The 11,545-nt window shown below is 36.6% G+C and overlaps 2 protein-coding genes across 2 annotated transcripts; one reads left to right on the top strand and one right to left on the bottom strand.

Moving 5' to 3' along the window:
- Nucleotides 1–1,548: 1,548 nt before the first annotated feature.
- On the top strand, nucleotides 1,549–4,604 carry LOC134740615 (UPF0184 protein AAEL002161). Its single transcript, XM_063673147.1, has 2 exons — nucleotides 1,549–1,726; nucleotides 2,777–4,604. Exons 1-2 carry the CDS (start codon nucleotides 1,627–1,629, stop codon nucleotides 2,938–2,940), a joined length of 264 nt encoding a protein of 87 aa, XP_063529217.1. The 5' UTR covers nucleotides 1,549–1,626; the 3' UTR covers nucleotides 2,941–4,604.
- Nucleotides 4,605–4,805: 201 nt separating this feature from the next.
- LOC134740614 (probable NADH dehydrogenase [ubiquinone] iron-sulfur protein 6, mitochondrial) lies at nucleotides 4,806–6,085 on the bottom strand. The gene is made up of 3 exons (XM_063673146.1): nucleotides 5,911–6,085; nucleotides 5,504–5,680; nucleotides 4,806–4,997 (listed from the first exon to the last, which is right to left on the bottom strand). The coding sequence occupies exons 1-3, from the start codon at nucleotides 6,025–6,027 to the stop codon at nucleotides 4,932–4,934; spliced, it is 360 nt and encodes a 119-aa protein (XP_063529216.1). The 5' UTR covers nucleotides 6,028–6,085; the 3' UTR covers nucleotides 4,806–4,931.
- Nucleotides 6,086–11,545: the final 5,460 nt, after the last annotated feature.

Genomic DNA, 11,545 nt, shown 5'->3' with positions numbered 1-11,545 from the left:
TCATCAGCGTAGGAGAAGAGACAGCCACCGTCAAGTTTGAGATCTGTAAGGTCATTGATGTAGGTAAGAAAGAGAGTTGGGCCCAAGACGCTTCCCTGGGGAACATCGAAGGTAACCAAACTCTCTTCACTTAAGTGCGATCCAATTCTTGTTTGTTGGCACCGGCCATACAGATAGCTCTTGAATAGATCTAACGGTTTTCTTCGGATGCCAATTTTTTCAAGCTTGTTTACAAGCAAGGGAAGAGAGACGGCGTCAAATGCCTTCCGTAGGTCTAAGAATACCGCAAAACATTTATCATCTGTATCTGTGTGTCGCGTGATTTCATTTGTGAGTGCCAGTACAGCATTTTCTGTGGATTTCCCTTGCCTAAATCCAAACTGTGAGTCGGAGAGAAGTTTAAACTTGTTAAGGTAATTAGTAAGCCGTTTGTTTATCAGTTTTTCAACAATTTTAGAAATAGAAGGTAGCACCGATATTGGCCGGTAGTTATTGACGTCGTCTCTCTTCCCAGTCTTGTATACAGGGGTTACAATGGCCTGTTTAAGTTCCATTGGGAATACACCTTCGGCAAAGCATAGGTTGGTCAGTTTACTTATAATTGGGACAACTACTTGCCTGGCTAGTTTTAAAAAGGCTGTGGGGATACCATCACAAACAGGTGCACTATCATTCTTGAGGCTCATAAGAATTGTATCTACTTCCTTAGGGTCTGTATCCAACAGCACGAATGATGATGCATTAGTTGAGACAGTAGATACCTGCGTAGTAGGATGAATTGTATGATTTACTAATATATTACTTAACTCGGAACTGGTTTTTTTTATGTGGCATCCCCGCACCCATGTTGGCAACACTGTATCTGTTATTGACTTAAAAGTCATGTGTTAGTACTTAAACTTTTGGCTCCTGTATTTGTAAATGTGACGATGTTTTCTTCATGTAAATGTTATATCGACTTGTGTAATAAACTTTTGAATTTTTAATTATGAAATATCAACTATCTTTTCTTTCCAATTTATACTCACCTTATTATTTTATTTTATCCAGTATTTAACAAGCTACTTTATTATAATTTTCTTGTTAAAATCATGCTTTGTATAACATTGTATTGTACTTACTTCTCCTGTATGTCTTTACAATATGTGCTTGCCAATATATCTTACATCAAGCAAATATTATAATAAAGTTGTTGATTAATGGGTACTAGAAAAGCAAACTCGATATAACAAATTATAGATATATGACCCTGTTTACATATTGATTGGTGTTGTGTGAGTTTATACATTTGTAGCAAATGTATGAAGTCGTACTAAACATTAATCAATATGTAAACAGGCCCTGTAGGTATGAATATTGACGTTAATGCTTCTTGTTCAGATTTACAGATGGCGCTTCAAAATGGATACAAAAAAGTTCCACGAGAGGGCTCTCTTTCTCCTATCGAATCATGCCCTTAATATAATGATCTATGAAACTAGTCACTTGACACATGGTCTATCTTGTCTATCATTTTTGACATCTCATAGTTCATACGATTTTTGCATTATACATTAGTTACATTACGTTGTACTGTTTTTAAAAAACATATAAAAATATTATTTGCTAATATTTCTGTAATACAAAATGGCTGGTCAAGAGAACAATAAGCCCAATCAGGATAAAGCTGAAGCTGATAGTGAAATTACGCCGAGCGATGAATACAACGATGATAATATTTGTGAAGGTAAAGGTTTTTCAGAATAACAATTCGTATAGGCAACTTGTTACATCTACTTAAAAAACCGGACAAGTCCGAGTCCGACTCGCCCACCGAGGATTCCGTACTTTTTAGTATTTGTTATAGCGGCAACAGAAATACGGTCCGCGCGCGAATTCCGTGCAACGCTGAGGAATGTTGGGCGTCATGACAGAGTGATGGTGACTGGTGTCATTTTGTACGTACGGGCGCGGCGCACACCCCCCACTTCCTCGACCTCCGAATGCACGGAATTGGCGCGTGGACAGTACATCATCTGTGAAAATTTTCAACTGTCTAGCCATCATCGTTCATGAGATACAGCCTGGTGACAGACAGGCGGACAGCGGAGTCTAAGTAATACCCCGGGGTCCCGTTTTTACCCTTTGGGTACGGAACCCTAAATAAAAAATCTATCATTCAACCGTTTGTTCACGAAAACATCCTCTGTTCTATCTCTATGCTTTGTAACAAACAGTTGCACCGCCAAAATTATTTTTTAGTATGATTTTTATTATTGTATGTATGTTAGCTTGTAACGTACGTGACTATGAGCCTGAAAATAAATGATATTTGATTTGTATCTAGCCCATACCAATAAAGAAGCCAATATTAATTTTCCATCATTTTGTCATGTTACCAGCACTGAGCACTACACAGAGCGCTTATTAAACCAGCTGGTCACATATTACAGTAAACATAAACTACAAGAATTTATTATGTTAAAACTTAATAATGTGCTACATCCTATGGGATCATAGCCACATATTTGTTACCTTGTATCTATTAGTTGTACATGAATGCAATTATCAAAATAATGAGTTTAGTCCCAGACCTTGTGTGAGGATTAAAAAGCTAGTATAAATATGTTTTATTTAATAATACATTTCTAAATTTTCTAATGATAATTGAGGCAAACGTAAGCAATGCCAGGCATACTGCTGGTTCTAACTTTTAAGATGGTAGCTTTGTGAAGCAAGAACCAAAGCTAGACGAGTGCTTAATCATATAATCACTTAATCAAATTCACCTTTACAGAGTATGAAATGTTGGATTCAAAACTGGATGAGCTAAATACGGCTCTTGATTTTCTGGAACAAAAGAATGATGATATTCACAAAAAATTGAAGGAACTTCTTCAGTCTAATATGGACATTAGACAGCAACTGCAAAATGAGAACTCCTTGTCTCCTGACAAGTAAATAAAAATAAATGTGAATATTTATGGGATGTTATATTTATATTCATTATATCTTATAGTCCATATTTAAACAATATCATATATTTGCATTGTGATTACAAACTGCATTAGGAATATTAAACATATTAATAACGGCCGCCACCGGCACCCGCGCCGAGTCATCGGGCGCGGAGGGCTGCGGCCCACAGTCTGCGCCGGTCCGTCACCGTAGACGCAAGCTACAAGCTCCTGATGACGCTCCTTGGTAAGGAGTGAAACATGTCGAGCGTTTTCGACTTAAAATACGTGAGTGACCTGTTATTAATATGTTTAATATGTCTGAGTCTCACGGAAGTTTTGTTATTAAAATTGCATTAGGAATTCAATAAAACTTCTTTTACACATATTAAGTGCTTTTTGAACTTTCACTCAGTAATAGTTTTGTTATTTCATAAGTAATAATTTCAGAAATATTTGTGGATAATTTGCCATAAATAAAATTATTAAATCATTATGTAAGATCTAATAGTATATTACAAATTATTGCTACAGGGCATGTAAAGAATACATTTATTGATTGTTAGTGTTTGTGTGTGACATGTTATCACACGCAAAATGTCCCATGCAAGTGTGTAACACAATCTTTAGTTTGTTTATTGCTGGCGACACACATTAAGTAGCTACTTTTGAAGTATTTGTGTATGATGTTTAATACCAAACTTACCAAAGCTGTGTGTTGCAGGCTAAGTCTGTTAAATTATTTCAATCCATTTAAGTAATGTGATATCATTAGAAGAGTAATTTCAAGGACAGGACTGATTTTTTTTATTTTCATACCCAAAGTGTATGGGGTCTGTTGCTATTCTAATTATACCTGTTGCATTAAATGATGATCCCTATGACGGTTATAGTTGGTCAAACCAAATTGTCAGTAAATAAGAACAAAAAAAAAACTATACTCATCCTTTTCTTTTGGGTGCTAGTACTGGTATAAGACAAAGATAGTATGATTCTCTCTATATTTGAAATGAGACAGTCCTTTGACAAACTATAATTTTTTATATGTAGTAGCTATCACATAAAATGTTTGAAGACATGTTTTTGGAAGTTTAGAAACATAACATTTAAGTAATAAATATATGGTATACATATTTCTTCATTTTTTTTAAAGAAGCCCAGCAAAATGGGAATTGTAAGAACTGTCATAGGGTTGAACATTGGAGGTGACATAAAATACCATTATATTCTCTAATGGTAACATATTACTTCAATCTCTCAATCAAGATGCTTACTGTGATAGAAATGTTACTTGTATTATAATTATTTAGGTATTACTGACTTTTGATTGTTGTTTTTCTATTAACCTTTCATATGCGCTGTCAAAAAATTTCTATTTAAATAGCAATCTAGACAACTTCATGTTTAAGTTAAATATATATGGAGCAGATCTGCTCCTAAGCATAAATAAATAAATATTATAGGACATTCTTACACAGATTGACTAAGTCCCACAGTAAGCCCAAGGAGGCTTGTGTCATGGGTACTCAGACAGCGATATATATAATATATAAATACTTAAATACATAGAAAACAACCATGACTCAGGAACAAATATCTGTGCTCATTACACAAATAAATGCCCTTACCGGGATTCGAACCCAGGACCATCGGCTTCACAGGCAGGGTCACTACCCACCAGGCCAGACCGGTCGTCGAAAAAAGCAAAAGCATACCAAAGGTTAATGGCTAAAATCAGATTTTGTGTAAAGAGGTGGTGAGAGATTATTAATTGTGACTGGTCAAAACGTGTTACTCACTCTTCTCAAAACTGTATTTAAACTCAACATCCCTAACCGCCTCTGGGTACATTAAATGTAAACTGAAAAGTAAGGTTAATAAATTATTTATTTCACCTACATTTTATTTAATTACTAAGCAATAACAAAATAATAGATCACTAGTATTTTCAAATAAGGGTGATTGAAACAGTTTCATAATTTCCATTAGTGAATGTTAATGATGATCCTTTTTCTCAAAACGCAATCCACAGTATCCACAGGAGTGGTTGCCAGGCTTGTCCTGAAAAATAAAGGGTAATGTATCCATAGCAAGTGAAAGATTCAGGGGTGATAGGGGGTCATCCAAAGCAGGTAATCAACATTTCTCATGAGGGGGGTGTATGTAAAGCGAGGTTTAGACTAGCAAGAACTTGCATGCAATTTACGTTACATTGCCGACGTTTGATCAGATACCGCAATGTAATGAAAATTGCATGCAAGTTCTTGCTAGTCTAAACCTCGCTTAAGGTAGCTTGTAAATTGTCAAATGCCATATGCTATGTTAATTTTTGTATACTTGATGTCAATCAAATCTTAACCCTTTAGGTGCTTACATCATGTTTGAGTTGTGGTAATGATAACCTTTTTTTTTATTAAATTAAATGTCAAATTCAATTGACTTGAGAACCAGTTCTGGCATCATGCCACACTTAAGGGATTAATGACTAGGAAAAGTAGGAGGAAGCGTTTCCTTATCTTTCCACAAAATGGTTATGTCAAGACAAAATATATAGGTACAATATTTACCAAGTTAATGTAAACCCTAGGATGTCCTTCCGGTCCACTTCCTCCATCACACCATACTACTCTTTGCGTCACTTGCTTTGTTGGGACTCCTGCTATGAGTTTTATAGCCCAATTGGGATTAACTTGCTTTGGAGCATTTTCGAATCTAGCAAGTCTGTAGTCGTCTGAACTCCATTTCTAAAAAGCAATTAACATATTATTAAAATTATCTGACAGCTTGTACATTTTAATTTTAGGCAATGTTGTGAATAAGTTGGATGTATCTGTGGTTATGGTTAGCTTGTTATATAATATTAATGTGTTGTCAAATTCGAGGATCCCTTATCCAGTAGTTTTATTTAAATCGACATGCTGATGTGAAATTAGCTAATTCCGTTAAAAGATAATTAAAAAGATGCATTGATTACTTGGCCTGTATGAGTTTCTACGTCTTCCTTATTCGTAGTCATAAAGCGGTAAACGGGTGGGTTCACTCTAACAGCAGGGATTTTGTTTAATACAAAAGAAAGTCTGTTGACACTCATTTTAAAATTTCTCGAAGTGAAAGATCTAAAGATGAAATCTATTTTTCTTTCCTCCTATGTTCCTCCTACAGTTTTGGAAAATGCAAGCGATGGAGTGAAATGTCAATGCTTGTGTCATAAATGTCAAATTAGGGAGCGTTCAAATACCGTAAATTTTAAATTCCGTCGAAGTCATTCTTTGCACACGGCGCGTGTAGCTGACACCACGCTGACACGGACAAGTACCATAAAATTTGACAGTTATGAATTTACCCCTATATTTCATGAAGTTATACCCTCTATATTTATATTATATGTGATGCTAAAGGTCCCTCCACACTCGTGCGCGAAGCCGCGAACGCGAGTGTGGAGTCTAGTTTGCTAATCAGCGAAATTGACTCCACACTCGCGTTTGCGGCTTCGCGCCGCGTAGTCTGGAGCACCTTAAGACCTACGGGTTAACTGTTAACCTTAAGGGCCCTCCACAATCGTGCGCGAAGCCGCGAACGCGAGTGTGGAGTCTAGTTCGCTAATCAGCGTTCGCAGCTTCGCGCCGCGTAGTCTGGAGCGTCTTTATGGGCAACTTATAGTCGCTCTACTCGCTCCAGACTACGCGGCTTCGCGTCGCGTTTCGCGCACGAGTGTGGAGGGCCCTTATAGGTCAATATCATAACTGTCAAATATTGGTTCTTAAGCGGCTAACACATTACCGCACCGCACCAAGGTCATTGTGCGACTTACCCATAAGTAAGAGCGAGAAAGATATATTGCTTTCTCGCTCTTATGGGTGCGTCGCATAATGACCTTGGTGCGGTGCGATAGTGTGTTATGACTTTTACGTTGCGTCGACTAAATTTTTATCAAATAATTCAAATATAGATAGAAAAAATCATACTCTTTGTCTTACACTAGTACTAGCACCCAAAAGAAAAGGATGAGTATAGTTTTTTTGTTTTTATTTACTGACAATTTGGTTTGACTAACTATAGTAAGCGAGAGGCGGGCGTGTGGGGGCCATTAAGGCGTGTCCAGGGACGCAGCTATACGGTGGAATGAGATAGCAATATCACTTGCTCCCTCTAACGCACAAATCCGTCCCTTGGACTCACCTACACTGGGCCATGGTGTACAGGAGCCTTTAGAAATCAGCCTGACCAGAAATATATGATCATTGTCAAGAGGGCGCTATTAAAGCTGGCGTCCACTAGGCTCGCCGAGGCGGATCGCAATAATTCGCCTTCTATACATTTACTATGAAACTGCGTCTATTGACGAAGAGCCGCGGCGCGTCGAATCGAATTTACCATTCATAGTAAATGTATAGAAGGCGAATTATTGCGATTCGATTCGCCTCGGCGATTCTAGTGGACGCCAGCCTTTAATCTCATTTATATGGCAACAGTTCAGTATAGTCTGAACAATGTGGATTGGCAACTCGTTTGACTTATATACATCTACTTTTATTCACCGTAATCAAAATCAGAACCCATTTATTTGGTGTATACACTTTTTTTTATAGTCGGTACGTTTTTTTTGCCGTATAAAATTCATTTATTTTCTTACGTATCACACATAGGTCAAAATCGTCTAATTGCATCTTCTTTTTAACCGACTTCAAGATTTCAAAGGAGGAGGTTCTCAATTCGGTTGTATGTTTTTTTTTTGTTTTTTTTTTTTTTTTTTTTAATGTTTGTTACTCCATAACTCCGTCATTTCTGGACCGATTTTGAAAATTATTTTTTTGATTGTAAGTATATACATACAGATTGGTCCCGTTTTCGTCAAAAAGCAGTTCTGATGATGGGATCCATGAGGAATCGAGGGAACTCCTCAAATGTTAAAGGCATACATATAGTGATTTTAGTATTTTCATCAACAAATCAAGCACTTACATTTAAAAAAGTGACATTTGATGAAGTGGAACTGCTGATGATGATCAGAACGGAACTCTTCAATGATGCATAGTTCACGTTTGGCGATTTGTCCTCTTCGTTATGTTTGTTAAGCAAGTTAGTTTTTCAAGAAACATTTTTGTCAAGCTCGAGTTCTGATGATGGGATCCATGAGGAATCGAGGGAACTCCTCAAATGTGAAAGGCATACATATAGTGATTTTTGTATTTTTATAAACAAATCCACCACTTCCATTTTAAAAAGTGACATTTGATGAAGTGGAACTGCTGATGATGATCAGAACGGAACTCTTCAATGACGCATAGTTCACGTTTGGCGATTTGTCCTCTTCGTTATGTTTGTTAAGCAAGTTAGGTTTTCATGAAACATTTTTGTCAAGCTCGAGTTCTGATGATGGGATCCATGAGGAATCGAGGGAACTCCTCAAATGTGAAAGGCATACATATAGTGATTTTTGTATTTTTATAAACAAATCCACCACTTCCATTTTAAAAAGTGAAATTTGATGAAGTGGAACTGCTGATGATGATCAGAACGGAACTCTTCAATGACGCATAGTTCACGTTTGGCGATTTGTCCTCTTTGTTATGTTTGTTAAGCAAGTTAGGTTTTCAAGAAACATTTTTGTCAAGCTCGAGTTCTGATGATGGTATCCATGAGGAATCGAGGGAACTCCTCAAATTTGAAAGGCATACATATAGTGATTTTTGTAATTTTATAAACAAATCCAGCACTTCCATTTTCAAAAGTGACATTTGATGAAGTGGAACTGCTGATGATGATCAGAACGGAACTCTTCAATGACGCATAGTTCACGTTTGGCGATTTGTCCTCTTCGTTATGTTTGTTAAGCAAGTTAGGTTTTAAAGTAACATTTTTGTCAAGCTCGAGTTCTGATGATGGGATCCATGAGGAATCCTGGGAACTCCTCAAATGTGAAAGGCATACATATGGTGATTTTTGTATTTTTATAAACAAATCCAGCACTTTTATTTTAAAAAGTGGACGAAGTTGGACCAGGACTCGGACCCGGACCCGGGTCTGAACATGGACCCCAACTCGGACCCGGACCCGGACCGAACTCTGACCCAAACTTGGACCCGGACAGCCGGACACGGACCCTGACTCTGATCCGGACCCGGAAATGCTACTAGAAAAATGGGTTAGGTGGGTGGTTGGGTTTTGAACTGCGATTCTCACAGAACAGAACTGCTATCAGAAAAGTAGGTGAGGTTAGAGCTGTGACCCTTACAGAAACGAAATGCTATCAGAAAAGTAGGTTAGGTTAGGTTAGAACTGCGACCCCTACAGAAACGAAATGCTACTAGAAAACTGGGTGGTTTTACCTCCTTTTATACATTATTAGGCAAAAGATGCTGTCTTTTTCATTTCATTGTCTGGAATCTAAGAGTGCACCATCAACAATAAGTGAACTTTCAGCGGCATCCCCCATTGAAGTCGGTTTTTTTTTTCTTAAAAATTATATTATTTTTGGTTTGCATAAAACCTCAGGAGGTACAACCTTCTCTCGTAATCCGCGTAATCGATGCCTCCGATTTACCTAGAAATGTATATAAATTTACATATATATAATTTAGTGGTAGCATACCAGATGGTGTGACTATTATTAGCCACACCATCAGCTCAGCTCTATAGCTGAAAAAATATTTCGTCTATCATGTTGCCAACATCCAAGATTGGATCACCAAAAGGCCACCATGATGATGAAGATGGTCATGTTACTAGGTATATATTCCGTAACCTTACATAGGTTCTGCTACATTGTCAATTAACAAGATTGATCGTCTCCAAAGCCCATAGTAAATATTTTTCACTCATTCATTTTGTACTGTGTTTCCTCGCTTGTATAACATAACACTACAATAACTAAGTCGTAATAACCAGACTATAATGACGGTCAGCTCTGATGTTTATTTGGAAATGTTTCATAGCGAAATAGTTTAATTTCCCGAACTGTTCTTTTCCAGCAGTTTATTATTTACATTATTAACAATGTTCCGCTCCTGACTATGTATAGATTTGGGCATTTTTGTCATTTATTAATATTCAACACAAGCATTATTCAAGTAAACCGCCAGAATGACAACCTATCATTAAAATTATTGCCAGTGTAAGAAATTTGTTCCAATGAAATTCCGCAACATGGCGCATGAATTTGTGTTCACCACACAAATAAATGCCCTTTCCGGGATTCGAATTCAGGACCATCGGCTTCACAGGTAGGGTCACTACCCACTAGGCCAGACCGGTCATCGTCGTATATTTCTGGTCAGGCTTTTCAATAAAAAGCAATCATTATTAGCAATATTTTATTTAATATTATTAAAAATCATTACCAAAATAAGGACTAGGTTATCAATTGCAGTGGATATACTATTAAATGTGCAGCTAATTCTAGTATTTCTAGTGTAAAAGTATATTAATTAGGAGTTATAATTATAAACAAGCAAATCAAGCAACATTTAAAGTATATTATATCCATTCATATTGAGATCATAGTACAACCTATCCGTGGTACTGTAGCGATTTTGTTCAAAACATAATATACCATTTACCTACTTACTCGTTTCTCTCTTGGTTAGAGTAAGGTAGTGGTAAAATAAGGTTTTCCGGCATTTATAACGATATGGTTGGTTAGCCCGACTATATTTTAATCCTTTTTTAGGGTTCCGTAGTCAACTAGGAACCCTTATAGTTTCGCCATGTCCGTCCGTCTTCTGTCTGTCCGTCCAAGGCTTTGCTCCGTGATCGTTAATGCTAGAATGCTTTATATAAACGTTATTATGACATTAAATGGGCTTTTTAAAGTTATTTGGCATTATTCATGTAAATAAAGTAAAATGTAATATAAAAATAACTTATTTCACTCATTCATTTGTTATTTATATTTATTTTCTCTAAAACAGTTTCATTGGCTAAATGAGTAATACCGTTGAGTGTTGTCAGTTTTAGAACGAAAAAGTTTTTTTTTTAATTGCTGCAGTTTCCCAAAATATGTGTTATTCATAAATATTGAAATTAAATGTTTTTCGCTATGAATTATTATATGACCAGACATGCAAAGTCTCCGATTGCAAGTAAGTTCTAAGGAAAAAATCATGACCATACGTCCTGCTTTGCCTTGTCTTTTTGCTATTGTCGTATTCGATATGAATCTTCTACACTAATGGCTTCAATTTAGCCTATTGTGACGGAAGGGAAGGGTAACTACGGAACCCTACACTGAGCATGGCCCGACATGCTCTTAGCCGGTTTTTTTTAACTATAGGTACGCTATATGACAAGGTACTCAAATCCGACAATACGTTAACCTAAAATTCCGGTTTTCTGTCGAATTTGTTACGCGGCAAATACGGCAAGTATCGAAGAAATTAAATACTGCTTAAACCTGGTATTGAACATTAACATGACTATTTTGATCTGATTTGCACATATACACATACAAGTGATTAAATAGTGTCACATTATTTAGAATTTCAACATAAAAGTGACCACTTTCCATTGCTCTTGAGTACATATGCGGTATATAGGATATAGGTAGATCCATTTTAATGTGGATGAATTCCAGTGGTACCTCTGTACCATATAATAAGTAAAAAGATCAG

This window comes from Cydia strobilella, chromosome 4 (assembly GCF_947568885.1).
Source record: "Cydia strobilella chromosome 4, ilCydStro3.1, whole genome shotgun sequence".
NCBI classification, from domain to species: domain Eukaryota; kingdom Metazoa; phylum Arthropoda; class Insecta; order Lepidoptera; family Tortricidae; genus Cydia; species Cydia strobilella.
This window is presented reverse-complemented; position numbering and strand designations above follow the sequence as displayed.